Genomic DNA, 14,578 nt, shown 5'->3' on the forward strand with positions numbered 1-14,578 from the left:
AAATTCAATAGGATTTGTTCAGATTAAGTGTATACACTTAAAAACACCTTAAACTGTGCCAACACTTCATTAAAAATGTAGTTTTTAATCTTTATTAATTAATGATTCCCTTGAAATACCAGTCAAGTATGTTGAAATTAGGATTCATGTTGCAAATTAGTGGATATATATAACGCAGACAAAAAAATAATTAAGGGAGTCAGTTTCATCGTGAAAGGAGACAGCTTTTCACAGAGGGAGTCTCTTTTTCCTTCCAGCGTTGCCATCATTCACCGTTAGGGGGCAGTAACACCGCGCGGACTCATGTAACCTGTCGTGCGAAGATTACCAGAAGAAGTACCTTGACTAAAGTAACGCCACCAGTTGTAAACACAGGTTGTAAACAAAGGGCGAGCTCGGCCTGAACATTGGGAGGGACCGTGTTGTGCACAAGTAAGTGTCACCAGTCTCCGTCGCTGTTCGCACGAGGACCCTTTTGACGGACAGGGCCAAGGACAAATTTAAAACAGCCGCGTCAGCTAGGTGGCTAAGCTCGCGAGCCGAAAGCTAACGTTCGCTGTATCCATGCGTTACCGTTGCCATGGTTACACTGTTTTTTTCCTTGAAAAGACTCGGGGGAGCTGATGCTCTTCTACACACGAAATCGTCGTGCCGTTGCGGGTTTATTCAGGAGTAAACCTCCGGTCCTGTGAACGTCTTCTTTCTTTCTTTCTTTTCTTTCAGGAAGCGAAGCGGGTTTTTGGTCTCCCGCGAGAGAAATGGTGCGGCTGCACGTGAAGCGTGGAGATGAAAGCCAGTTTCTTTTCGACACTACGGTTGGCGCGCCGGTGGAGACGGTGATCCAGCGAGTTGCAGCCATTTACAACGGGAGGCTCAAAGTGGACAGGATTTGCTCAGGTGAAGATAACGCTAGACTTTATTCGCATGTCCTGCTTGCTACCATCTTAACTGGATAAATCATTTCTGACAAAAAAAAAAAAAGACCCGCCGGTCTTCTCACCGGTGTCGGTACAGCTGGATTTTCGCTTGAACAATCGGCACCAGCTCGGCCTCGTTTGTACCTGCGACGTGTGTCCCGAGTTCTTCTGGTGAATCAAAGGTTGTTGTTGTTGTTGTTGTTGTTGTTTTTTACTCGGTGTTGACACGGACTCGCTTGTTTCCTTTGCGCGCCCTCAGAGATCGCGGAGCTCGCGGACCATGGCGTCACCCTGCCGCCCAACATGCAGGGGCTGACGGAGGAACAGATTGTGGAGCTGAAACTGAGGGACGAATGGGAAGACAAGTGCGCACCCAGCGGAGGGCCGGTGTTCAGGAGGGATGAGATCGGGAGGAGGAACGGACACGGTGAGACTGGTTCTTGATTGTCAACTGCAGAATTTAGCAATAAATGTTGTCCAGGAGGACCTCAAGACCCGAGATCCATTGATGTCTGTCGATTTGGAGGCGTCTTTTGGACTTTAAAATGCTCATGTCACAGCTGATGGTTTTGCAAAGAGGCTGATGTTAACATTTCGTCTTGATTTGCATGAGCACATGTTGCAAAATGGCATTTTTAGTTCAACGCATCTGTTCTTCACCTTCCACCAGCTCCAAATGATAAAATGAAAACGGTGTTGACGAGAACTGTGGAGGAGGCAAAGGCACTGATCAATAAAGTGAGCATCATATATCACGTCGTTGTCGTCTCCTCTTGCTTTGCTCGCTAAGAGGACACAAATTAATCAAATCTTCCTTTCCCCTCCTCATTCTGCAGAAACAGGTTCAAGCTAACATTTGCGTCTCCGAGGAGATGGTAAAGGAAGCACTGGATCAGCTGAGGGGCGCGGTCATGATTGTGTACCCCATGGGGCTGCCGCCACATGACCCCATCAGGACGGAGTTTGAGGACCAGGAGGACCTTTCAGGAACACAGGTGAAACACCGCATCCTGTTTCATTTGGCTACTGGCCAAATCAAATTTGTTTTTCAGTCAACAACAAGGGCTTAAATTACTTAACTTACTATTTTGTTTCCATTACATCTACACCTACCATTGAATGTGTCATCTTTTTTTTTTTTCAAATGGCGTCTCTCTTACCTTGTTTCTATCTGAATGTTCATCGAGTATGTTCACTGTCTACTTCAACTTTCCCCCTTTCCCTCTTCGCCCTCCCCGTCTGCCTCCGCACCGCAGGCATCTCTGCAGGTGATCACAGAGGACGAGTGCCAGCTGTGGTGGGCTGCCAAAGAGATGCAGAGAGGGAAAAAACTGCAGGACTTCATCGGTAAAAATGAAAAGACAAAGCTTGTGGTCAAAGTCCAAAAGGTGAGAGCCATTTCAGCCAATCTGAAAAGAGTTGTGTTTTTTTGTTGTTGTTGTTGTTTGTTTTGTTTTTGTGGGCCTTATGACAGGCAGGATATTTGCGGTTTTATGTTTTTGTCGGTTTTTCAGAATAATTTTGATCTCTTTGTTGCTGTTCACTTCAGAAAGGACAGGGGGCACCAGCGAGAGAGCCTCTGGTCACTGAGGAGCAGCAGAAACAGATGATGATGCATTACTACAGAAGGCAGGAGGAACTCAAGGTGAGGAGACCAGATTAAAACTGCATGTCCCATGTTCCTGTTTGTACTGATTAAACATTTCTAATCTTCCCATCATAACATTTTCAGAAACTGGAGGAGGCAGACGATGACAGCCACCTGGACTCAGATTGGTCAGACAGACAGGTGCTCAAGAGACAGTTTCAAGGTCTTACTAATATCAAATGGGGGCCGAGATAAAAAACCCACTACCACTCTGTACCTGCCTTGGAGCTGCTGCTCTGACCGGGGCTTTATTCTTATGCACCTGGTTAAGATGCCTTATCACAATCCTGAACTCTTCTTCCTGTTGTTGTTATTTATGGTCTTCCAGAGAATATTCTATCTACACCTGTGTTCCTCCTATGATTTGAAGTGGATGTATTCCCAGACTAACAACCACCATATTCTGTAACTGTGCAGAAATAAATTTAAAGACATCTGGACAAATTAGAGGACAGCAACAGGTAACGATGTCACCTGGAGGCTGATGTCATGATAAACCTGATTTATTTGAACATAAATCTGATCCCTGTATTTCAGTACAATTTCCCCCATTTTTATTGAAGCTGTGAAAACCAAATGAAAGTTTAATCTGTACATTTTTATTGTGTTCCAAAATAAAAAATAAAACCGAATTGTCTTCAATGTTGCCAGTAGATACACTGTGTTTATACATTTGGCTTTAATCAGCATTAATGTTGAACAAAGTCTTAAAGGGGGTGTTGGTGTTGCATCCCTTGGGAGTCCAGGGACACGGACGCTACACCTTTCCTCTCTTTGTCTCCTGTTAGTGGCTGGCACGCACACACACACACACGCACACACACACACACACACTCACCCGCCTCTGAAAGTCGGTGCTGCTCTGAGGCAGGAAGTTGCCACATAAGCTTGTCGATGGCCTTCCCAGCAGGGATGAGGAAGTTGTAAACTTCAGATTGTTTCACACACCGGACGGTTGAACAGCGTGGAACTGTTGGTGGAGCCGGAGGCCAGTTTCAAGGAATAATGCTTTAAAAACATCCTACATGGATAATCCTAAAGGATAATTACCGCTTTTGTACACTTAAATCTGAGGCCCCTTTAAGGAGACGGTGATCAGTTGTGGCAGGTGAAAGTGGATCATATGCCTCTGGTGTCTGCTATGAATAGCTGCCAATTTTAACAACCACTAATGTAGTTATACTATAGGGACAAAAACACTGTATTGGGCCTATTTATGTCAGTCACAATAAATCAACTGTATGCTAACTTCTTTTCTTTTAAAGGGGCAGTGTGTTGGATTTAGTGGTATCCAGCAGTGAGGTCGCATATTGCTCCCAAAGGAACCGAGCCAGCGTTTGGTTTGTGCTTTCTGGGCTACAGTAGAAACATGGCTGTGTAAGAGGAAGAGAACCTGCTCCCTATGTCGATATGAAGATTCCAAGGTAACGAAAACACAATGATTCTCTATTACAGGTGATTATACCCTAATAAAAACATAATTATAATGATTATGTTCCACTTCTGCCAGTAGAGGCCCCTGAATCCTACAAACTAAACATTTTATGAGCATTAAAACTATTTTTACCACAGTTATGAAAGTTGACACTAAAACAAAATGTGTTTGTGATTTCAGAAAAACCTTCATTGAGTTCATTGTAGTGTTAAAAGTAAGTTGTTAGATCAGAGCTGAAACTGCGTTTTGTAGTTCCTTTTGATGACAGGCCACGTTCCCTGACATGTTCTTTGGTTCATATCACTGATGCAGCTGCTACAGTATGAGACTGATGATGAATCAGTAGTGATATACTTGAATGAAGGGGCAGCTTTACGACTGCTGATCAGTGATTTAACCCTTAAAGTAACAGTAAATAATGTTTCCGTAGCTTCATTTGGTGGTGAATGTGAAAAAAAATGCAACCTTTAAACACCCATGGCCAGCCTTTTTTTTGCAGTGTAAAACCTGGATGATCCTTATACTGCAGTTTCATATCACAGTCTTCACACAAAAATGGCAAAACAAAACAAACTGATTAACAGTGTTAAAAAAATTAAAAAAATAAAAAAAAAAAAAGTCCTGGGCTGTCAAGAAATGTTAAAGAACTGCTGAAAATTTAAAAAATTAAAAAAAATCCACAAGTCATTATTCATTTAACACGAGCTGCCATTCACATAGGCGTTCATCCAAATCTCTTGCATGATCATCTCCCTGCGCTCAATCCTCTCTGCCCGTTCGGCTGCCTCGCTCACATAAGTCGCATCCTCCCAGCCAAATATCGCCTTCCTTTCTGCGGCTGAGATTAAAGAGCTGTCTGTTCCACCATCGTTATCATCTTCCTCTTCCTCTTCTTCATCACCCTTCTCCTCCTCCTGACAGTTAACAGTCTGGATACCAGACTTGGGTGTGAGTCTGTGATCTCTGAGCCGCCGCCCTCTGCAGGTCACCCGGACAGATAAAGCCAGCAGTGTGAGGAGAAGGCCGACACACACGCTGGAGGTGAACAGCAGCGCTGCCATTTCTGGGTGCTCTTGAGTGTCAAACGAAGGGAGGAGATGTGAGAAAACGTGGTTGTGAATTCATGAGTGCGTGCACGTGAAGCGTGTTTACCTTTTATGTAGGCGTAGGTCAGGAGAGAGTTGCTCATCATAGCTCCAGAGTAATCTGGCTTAATGGACCCTTTGGAAAAAGGTTCCTCCAGATCTGTAGGAGAAGCTGTTAAGACAATTTTGAAGTAAGATGTGAAGGCAATAAAAAAAAAAAAAAAAAAAAGTTGGAATTGCAGAAAATGACATGATGCTCTTACCTTTTCCTGTATCCACAGCAGGAGGTGAGGTGGAGCTTAATATGCTCGGGTCTGCCTCCTTTAGTAAAGTGTGCGGTACTATTGGAAGGAAGACAGAAGAGCCTTTGTATTACAGTGATTACAAACTGGTAGAGTAACTGTGTATTTGTGAATCTACAGCAGAACATTTGTCAGCGAGCTTCTTCCCACATCCAAACTGGGCCCACAATGGAATTACACTCATATAATGAATACGGTCTGTCCACTCTGAATCAATAACCGGCCTACAAGGTTCACACACATTATTTTCCTCTTGTCGGGGCCAACATAGCCAGTCAGAGCAATTATTTCAACATCAGGCTGAAGTCAAATTGTGACACAATGATGAACAATGTTGCCGGGTGACCTCACTGGCATTTGTGCCAATCACAGGAAGTTTATCAGGACGCCAACTTCAAGTTGCAAATCTGAGCTCACGGTTTATTATTCCCTGCTACTGTGTATTTGGGTGTGATGGGATGAGACCACCGATGGCTGCGATCAGCCGATAACAATCCGAAGGAGGAAGCAGCAAATGTTCGCCAAAGGAACCGTCACGTAATGAATGGCGCCAAAACAAAAGCACGTGTGACGGGAGCCATCCTTAAAAAAAAAAAAAACACGTGAGCTTGTTCCTGTTTGGAAAATCTCTCTCTAATCTATCACCAGGTTTGTGATTATATTTTGTGAATGAGGAAGCAGAAAGAGTCCTACCACAAGAATAGACCACGCTGAGATACTTCCTGGTTCCTGGAAAGCAGGGGTCCCTGAAGGTCTGGTTGCCGACAGCAACAGCACACTTCTGTTTGCTGTAGCAGGACTTGGACACCAAGCGCACGGCCTCGTGGTTCAGACACTCTGCAGGGAGCAGCAAACAGAAACTCAGAGAGCCAAACGCTGAAAGGAGGAGCACTGGACACTGACATGTAAGCTGCAATAGCTGCACCACTGATTCTGTGTTTTATTTTTGGTTGTAGTTTCACTTGAATAAATTTACCTTTTTGCCAGCCAACTTTTTAATCCAGAGAACAACAAACAAAAAAAAATCATGACTCAGTGCACCTAAAATCATGTCATCTCCAAATAGTTTTTTGCAAATTCTAAGACATTACATGACCAGATACTTCCGTGTTTTTTTTTTTAAAGCATTGTGTCATAGCGTTGTAAAATCAGAATAATTTGGTAGAATTGTAATAAATGACTGGAATTTCAGTGCTCATCCAGGCCTTATTCACATTAATAATAACAATAACATCAACATGGGCCGGGCTCACTCACAGGCAGCAATTAGCAATGCAATTACTTACACCTGTTTGTTGTCCTGCTATGACATGTTAAAATACTGTAAAATAAAAAAAGGAGCTGACTGTGTTGTTGTTTTTTTCTTAGTTTTTCTTTAATAAAGGTCACGTTCCACATAAATCCCACTGCTGCGCGTTGTAAAGCAAATGTCTGATTTGAATGAAGAGATTTCAGCGAATATTTCCAAAGGACTTGTCCTCAGGTCGCCATCCGCCACAGGTCTTTTGACATGTCTCAGTAGGACAAGTACAGTGAGCAAAATTAATGACAGCTGAATTCCATTTGGCTACTTTTGGTTTAAGGGTCCTGTGCGGTTAGTGATAAGAGACAGTTTTGTTTGTTTACAACAATTATACAAGGCTTGAATATCAATGTGAAAATGATTAAAAAATGATGTATATGTTGGTATGTCGTATCCTTTTTTTCACCATGTAAAGTAGTGAAATAAATGTATATAAGTTGCAGAAGTTGCCCGGTGGTATGAAACTCACATCAACTCACCGAACGGGGGTGGTCTCGTCAGGTGTGAGGGGCAGGTGTCGGTCTGACCCAGACTTCGGCCGTAGACAGCTGCATAGATGTTCAGCACCCTGGGAGGCTTACAGCGCAGGACCAGGGTCTCTCCCTCACATACCACATGTCTTTTGTGTTCAGCTGAGTGAGGGGAAAAAAAAAAAATAGTCAAGACGAGGAGGTGGAGGGTCTGATGGTGGTGGGAGACTGCGGGGCGGGGATTTTGTGTCTAGCGCTACAGCGATTCCACACTCATGCTCCTGTGAATGTGTGAGAGAAAGTGACGATGACAAACATCAGAGACAAGTGATATCTGAGCCGCGGGACTCACTGGGTTTACACTTGTAGTCCACGTGGAGGTATTTGGCAGTGCCGGGGCACGGGTCCTTCCCAAACAGCAGGTGATTGACAGGCAGCTGGCAATCTCTGTGGCTCTGACACTCCGACAGCAGCTTCTGCACAACAAACACAGAGGGACAGTCGGTACACAGGATCTGATGTTGCAGTCTACAGTACGCAAAGAGAACCAAATCAGATGCAAAAAAAAGGAAAATGCATTAACTGGTTAACAAAACGACAGCCTACATGATCTTTACCTGGTGTGTCATTACGAAACGAAAACACATATGGGGGGACCAAACCACTCCGATAAATCCCCTAAAACTGGTGAACACCCACCTATTAATAACTGACCCAGTGAGAGTGAAAAGTGCTGCATATCCCAAACATAAAATGCACCTGTAGAGCAGTAAAAGCAGAACAGCTGTGGTTGTGGGTTCTGTGCGGAGGGTCTGGGTCCGCTTGGCACAGCAGCACCTCGCCGCTCCCGTAGAAGGCAGACTGGATGGAGATGGAGGAGTGACGGGGACAGTGAAGGTGCAGCGGCTGGCCGTCACAGGCATGAGCAGAGTGGCTGGTGATGATCCTGGACAGGTAGTCTGTCACACAAAAGGCACAGGTTCAGCTACATTACATAATGGGAATGTGCAGGTGGGCTTAAAGGGACACTCCACCAATTTGACACGTGGATTCTACTTCTTTGTAGTATCAAAGGGTCAGACAAACCACGGCAGCAGCTAAAGCATAATTAAAAACTACTTTAACTGCAGTACTTTAAAAAAAAAAAAAAAAAGCCCTAAAACCAACGGTTTCTCAGATCTACTGCATCAGTGGTTGCGGATGAGACTGTCTGGCCTCTTTGGAGCTCTGGTAGGTGTCTCGTGTTGCTTTATGCATCATCACAGAGCTGCTTTGATTGCTTGTCCTCTTTCCTGGGTGGCAAATTCCACCAAGTGCTATTCAACCAATATGACCAATTATTGTTTCACTGTGTAAATGTGATTACTTCGAATTGAAAGTCCTTTATCATTTTTACAGTTTTTATTATTTTTCTCAAAGAAAAGGAATATTGTAAAAAAAATAATAATAATAATCAGAAGCTATAGATATGGACAGTTAAGACCTTGGCATGAAACAATCCTGAGAATGGCCAGTCTTGAGCTACATTGTGTTAAGAGATAGATGCTAATCTTTTACTCTGGTGTAAATTTATATATCACTACACACTAACATGGCAAACATAAGTTTTCACCCCCACTCCCGCGTGTAGCTATTATTACACCAGCTATCAGTTCTATACTAAACTTACTGTAAGAAAAACTTTACTGTAGGTTCTTGGGCCAAAACCCGATGGGACTGTAAACGGTCTCATCCTGATTTACCCTCCTCTTCCTCCTGTACAACCACACTACTACCATCGTCATCATCATCATCTTACTTGAAAAGTCAGCCAGTCCATTCAGGCGTCTGATCCACAGGAGTAAAGTGAGGCAGAAGAGGCTGTGGCTCCAGTCCAGTCCGTGGCAAGGACGCGTCCAGCTCATGACTCGCATCCCCTGTCCCTCTGATCATATTAAAGAGACTCGAGAAATTCACTGCATGACTTCGAGGACTTTATAATAATCCGTGAAAGAGGGTGAGAGGACCCCACGAGGCTGCGACACTCAGCTTCATCTCTTACAGGTCATACGCACTAAAAACGCTGAGAGAAAGTCGAGGTCGAGGCTTCATCAGTCTGTTTCCTCACAGCGGATGAAGCACATAACAGCGTATGTTTGCTGCTGAGTAAGAGCAGCCGCTGTCTCTGTTCAGTAATGGACCACAGAGGAGCTCATAAATAGCAGCTGCGCAACAAGTTGTTAAAACCTGACAGACGAGGTGAGTTCCGTCCGACGCATGCTGAGCCTCAACGATCCCACTTTCCTGCCGTACGATCAGCGCACATTTGTAAATGGATGCATGTGGAAACTGAAGGCGACTTACTGTAACAGCTGAGATGAAATCATGATGTGGGCGTGGCACATAAAACTATTTTAAAGGGAAGAGGGGCGACGCACTCTGTGGTATGACGCGCTATTGGCAGGGCTTTATTTTTTTTTCCCACCGTGAGGCGCATGTTTACTTTTTGGATTATGCTACAGTTCTTTCATTCTGCTCATTTCCTCTTTCATTCTTTATCTTCCTTCTTTCCTACTACTATAAACTAATACAATGTTTGAATTATATATATATATTTTTTTTTTATCATAACCTATAGATTTTTAACGTGTTTAATACTATTTTCTCTCTCTACACATTCATTTTCATCAGTATGGATATGCCATGTATTGCATTTTCTGCAAATAGACATTCAGTGTGAAATTATGTGAAACTTGTCCAAAGTAAAACTGAGAATAGATAATGTAGTCCTAAATAGAGCTGATGTAAAAGTCTAAACAGGAAGAGATATAGGGATTGTTATGCATCCGTCCAGCAGAGACAGAGAAATACTGGCATACTACATGGTAAAAAAAAAAAAAAAAAAGTTAGATCAAGAGATCAAGCAATTCATCATCTCATTAAAAAAAAAAAAAAAAAAAAAAAAAAATCTTAAGTATTTTTTTTTTTTTTTTTACAGAGATCAAGTTTTAAGTGAACAGTATGTTGATTCTGTTTCTTTTCATAAACTAATGATACCCTACCCATGGTGCCTTTCAATGAAGCTGGGGGGCCTACTGGGTATATTGCTCCCCAGTCCACATCCATGACCCACTCCATGGTAACCAGTCGATCTCCATGTCAGACTGCAGAGCAAATCTACAGCAGTCACACTGACAAGAGACCGCCGGGGTCTCCACGCTCAGCTCCACCGGGGTGGGGGAAGATGGGGGGAGGGGGACTGGCAGGGGGAGGACCTGTTGGGGGGGTTATTTTGCATACAAACTGAACAATTTGGTTCTTTTCTCTGTGCTTTAGCTTTAGGCACCCAGGGAGTAGCTCCAAAACTTCTTTTATGTGCTGTTATCCCTCCAAAGCCTGTGGAATTCTGTTGTCAAACTCAAAAGGTTTCCTGTACTTTGTTTTTAAGACATCATTCAGCCCAAGTGGGCCAGACAGTAAAATGACAACTGCACTTGAGTAAATTATAATTAGGGGTAACGGACCTCTTGCGGGTAAAAGATGTTTTGAGGTAGTAAACTCCCAATGCAATGTGCAGATGATGCAACTTTGTCTTCAAAAATGTTCTTAATCTTAGGCAACGGCATCTCATAAGTTATACGTGTACATATCAAATATCAAACACAGAGAAAAACAAAGATTAAGATTTAAAGCAGGAAGTTATCAGAAGTGTGTCCTGCTTGCAACAGATTAAATTCAAATTTGACCTGCCTACGATGCCTTTATGTTCGCTGCAGTAATTTATTTACATACTTTAAAAAATGATGTCCCTTAATTTATCATGGTACACAGGGACTCTAATGGTCTTCGCACAGATCTTGTTGAGTGGCACAAAAAGTGCGTTTTTCACTAACTGGCGTACATTTTGCCTTTGACAAATCTCTTAAGGTCCGGAGGGCCTTCAGCAGGAGGCAGACAGCGGCTGTTAAAACACATTACAAGATGTGGAAGTGACTACTTTATTATCTGTCAAACACAGAAAAATGAAAACACAATGACTGCGACATAACACCCGTCTTCATTTAAAATCCACATTCATCTCAAGTTGGGAATCAAGTGCAGCCTGTAAAGGAGGAAGCAAAATGGCATTCAAATCAAACATAAGGGACCACATGTCGTCCATTATTGAAACACCTAGCGTGTTAAGATGCTCACCAAATCTCGTTTTGCCTCTTCTATTTTGACTTGAGCAAGAGATGGGCTCTGTTGTGGTTCAGAAGGGAAAGCATGTCATAAAGCCAAATACAGAAACGTGAAGTTGTTTCCAAATGTCTGAACTCAGTCCAATCACTTCTGTCAAGTTCATTTATGGAGGTGAATTTTACAAACATAAACATAAATAGAATTTCTGAAAGCACAAGACAGGCTAATGTGAGAACGCTTTTAGTTGGCGTTCATGGTGACTTTAGCACACTGAAAACAAACATACCGGGCTGAGGTCCATGTACGGCTCCAGTTTCTTTTTCAAGGGGATTATTTCTTTTTTCAGCGCAGTGACTTCCTGTAGAGAGAAAAATAAGATGACACGTCTCAAAGCCTGAGAGGAGACGGCGCTACGTTTTCATTCCCGCGGTGATGATGACTGGGGTTGCACGTGGAAAAGCCGAGATACCTCAGAGAGCTGCAGAATAGCCGGGTGGGTAACAGACTTGTCCATGTTCCTGGAATCGAGCTGAGCCTGTAGGGATGAAACGAGCCGAATAAAGTCAGCCAACCGGGCCATTGATATTAAGACTATCCGGTCCTTCCTGACAATGATACGAAGGGCGTTTCTTTCTGGAACTTTCCACAGCATCACCTCTGTTCTCTAAACCAGAGGCAGTAACATGATGCACAAATTACACCTGAAACTGAACAGTGATTTATGGAACACAATAATACGGCAGAAGAAAAAAAAAGTGGCTTTTTTTTCCCCCCAGTAGTTTCTGCACTTTTGGTAACATTTTTAGAAACATTTGAGGTTTTATTTTTGTGGTAACGTCAACTATGAATTGATTCATTATCATCTTAAATCAGTGATCACACACTCAATATTTAGAGCCCTGGAGTTTGTCTTTATCACACTGCTAGAAAACCTGCGGACGTTTTTCTTGATGACTCTGCATCTTTCATCCTTTCAAAATAAAAAACGTTTTATCTAACTGGTTGGTTGTTGTTGTTTTTTTTACTTGTGTTGATTGACAATTTCTCTAACTGAGTGCACATAAAAAATGTATATCTTTTTAGGCTGCAAAGCAAGATATCATAAGTACAATTTTCTTGCATTTTCTTTCCCGGAGCAAACCACCCACTAAAATATAAATATTTAAAAAGAAACCGGAGGATATGCAAAAGGAGGGCTTTTTATTATCTGGATCATTTCTGCTAAAATGCTAAGATACCACGAGCACTTCATTGTTTTGTTTTTTTAACCCTGGCTCAGATATGATTGTAGTACAATGTGTCAACACCTTAATACGTGACTTAAGAAGTTCCACTTTGAAGCTGCTACAGATTTAGGTGTAACACTGCAACGTACCTCTGACCTCTCCCGTCTGTTACTGAGCTCTTTAGCCTTCGCCGTCACAAAGTCCATGTGAAGCAGCCTCTCCTCTGCTTTAGCGCTCTCCTCCGCCTGAGATTTGGCAGTTTTGTTGATATCCCTGATAATGAAGAACGCCGATTATAAACATACCCAATGGTTCATTTCCGTTGTTGCTGGATTTTAACACGTGCAGCTATGCAGTATTATAACAATGTTTGAACACCAATGTTACAAATCAGCTGCGATGTCGTCCTCCGCGGCTGCGTACTTACTCTTGTAAGCTGCCCCGCAGCACCAGAGTGGCACCGAGTCTCTTCCCGAGGGCCCGGAGTTCCCTTTCAAGTCTTCTGCTTGACTTCTCTGCTTCCAGAAGTTCGCTGGTGAGGTTGTTGACTGCCGGCATAAAGCTGCAAAAGACATTTCCAAATGCGTGTTATCCCCTGTTTTGTGATACCATTCGGGGGAATCAGGGAAACTACCAAGAAGAAAACTGCAATAAAAAAAATTAAAAAAAACACAGACGACAATAGAATAACGACCGCGTGTACCTGCCCAGTGACGTGTCTCTCACTCCAAGCACCATAGCATTGTCCACTAAAGCAGACAAGTAGTCAGCAGTGGGCTTTGACAAGCTTGCATAGGACAGGCCAACACTTTGTAGAAGAACATCCTGGAGGTGAGCACCTAGATGGAGAGGACGCAGTTGTGTTAAACGCTGTGAATACTTTGTGCTGTGAATTATTGAGCAATAGTGCCGTCTAACGTTTGATTAAACGGCATATAGAAAAAGTGAATCAAAATGATTATTAAGGGTTTGTAACAAAATAATAATAATAATCTGTTTAATCTTTGAGTATTTATTTGCTTGCCTCAACCTTTATTGTCTTTTAAATGGGATTTCATGTATTTTTGATATGTTGTTTGTGGTGTATTTAGATGTCTCTATCGAATTGCCTCGTGTCTGAATGGAGCTCTATAAATAAGCTGGCCTATCTTAGGTTTTATTTGTTTATATAAAGGTAATAAAAGTTATTCATGGCGTTATTTATTTTTTTTTTTTTAACTTTTTCACAGCACATATCTCTGCTGTCCGTCAGCGACTCACCCTCAGCCTGATACTCTGCCGCTTTCTGTCTGAGGTCTTCAACGAGGAGAGCTGCGTCACTGCATCGGGCTTCGCTGGACTCCGCTAGCTGGTACAGCATGTCCACGGTCCTCGTGTTGACTTCAAACTGTGGCACCAGCTGATCGCCAAACACCGTGCTGAGCCAGCTGTTCACCTGCAGGAGCGACATTACGCACGAGAATGGAAACAACAACGGAAATCGCCACATTCACTCCCAAAGTCAAGTGAGCTAAACACTGAACATTACCTTCTTAATCTTCTCACACATGGGGACTGAAGAGGCAGCAACACAAAACACTTGAAGTGTTCAAGAAGCCCGTAAGAACAACAATTTTCGCGCCGCCAAAAATCATTTTAATCACTTCCGGGTTACCAACCAATGAGAAGACGGAGAAAATATAAGCTTCGTTTAGGAAGAATAACATTTTACATTTTTGAATTAAATAAAAAGACAGAAACTGGCTAAAACAAAAACAGTTAATCAATTAAATAAACAGGAGAAAAAAAAGTATTGGTTTAAAAAAAAAAGGATTTCCGGTTCACATTTCCCATTGGTTTCCGGTTTCCTCTCGTCGTACAAAGATATAGATCGAGTCGGGATAGTTCATGTCAGTTCACCTAAAATGACCAATTTATAACATTAAATGTTAGAAAAAAGTAATAAAATGTAATAAGTTACAGTGTTTTGATGAATTAATTCAAATTGAAACATTACGTATTACATTTTTATAGGGTAACTGTTAATCTACA

At 42.6% G+C, this 14,578-nt stretch overlaps 3 protein-coding genes across 4 annotated transcripts; 1 reads left to right on the forward strand and 2 right to left on the reverse strand.

The window, feature by feature from the left end:
• Positions 1-311: 311 nt before the first annotated feature.
• Positions 312-3,197, forward strand: cfap298 (cilia and flagella associated protein 298). Its single transcript, XM_069721121.1, has 8 exons — positions 312-432; positions 724-897; positions 1,177-1,344; positions 1,588-1,655; positions 1,754-1,912; positions 2,174-2,305; positions 2,467-2,562; positions 2,650-3,197. The coding sequence occupies exons 2-8, from the start codon at positions 759-761 to the stop codon at positions 2,758-2,760; spliced, it is 873 nt and encodes a 290-aa protein (XP_069577222.1). The 5' UTR covers positions 312-432; positions 724-758; the 3' UTR covers positions 2,761-3,197.
• A 1,269-nt stretch (positions 3,198-4,466) lies between these two features.
• Positions 4,467-9,466, reverse strand: eva1c (eva-1 homolog C (C. elegans)). 2 transcript variants are annotated; one of them, XM_069721108.1, is made up of 8 exons: positions 8,959-9,466; positions 7,920-8,119; positions 7,513-7,636; positions 7,170-7,322; positions 6,081-6,224; positions 5,349-5,426; positions 5,153-5,245; positions 4,467-5,072 (listed from the first exon to the last, which is right to left on the reverse strand). In XM_069721108.1, exons 1-8 carry the CDS (start codon positions 9,071-9,073, stop codon positions 4,696-4,698), a joined length of 1,284 nt encoding a protein of 427 aa, XP_069577209.1. In that variant the 5' UTR covers positions 9,074-9,466; the 3' UTR covers positions 4,467-4,695. The 2 variants fall into 2 exon arrangements, with proteins under 2 accessions (XP_069577209.1, XP_069577201.1); XM_069721100.1 differs by having other exon boundaries at positions 5,153-5,257.
• Positions 9,467-11,123: 1,657 nt separating this feature from the next.
• On the reverse strand, positions 11,124-14,256 carry haus1 (HAUS augmin-like complex, subunit 1). Its single transcript, XM_069722573.1, has 9 exons — positions 14,076-14,256; positions 13,808-13,982; positions 13,251-13,386; positions 12,975-13,109; positions 12,697-12,820; positions 11,791-11,856; positions 11,608-11,679; positions 11,334-11,381; positions 11,124-11,241 (listed from the first exon to the last, which is right to left on the reverse strand). The coding sequence occupies exons 1-9, from the start codon at positions 14,094-14,096 to the stop codon at positions 11,197-11,199; spliced, it is 822 nt and encodes a 273-aa protein (XP_069578674.1). The 5' UTR covers positions 14,097-14,256; the 3' UTR covers positions 11,124-11,196.
• Between the last annotated feature and the right edge of the window lie 322 nt (positions 14,257-14,578).

The sequence above is a fragment of the Brachyistius frenatus genome, unplaced genomic scaffold (assembly GCF_029030835.1).
Source record: "Brachyistius frenatus isolate BFR_SWC_R1_liver_20210118 unplaced genomic scaffold, ASM2903083v1 Contig_5, whole genome shotgun sequence".
NCBI classification, from domain to species: Eukaryota; Metazoa; Chordata; class Actinopteri; family Embiotocidae; genus Brachyistius; species Brachyistius frenatus.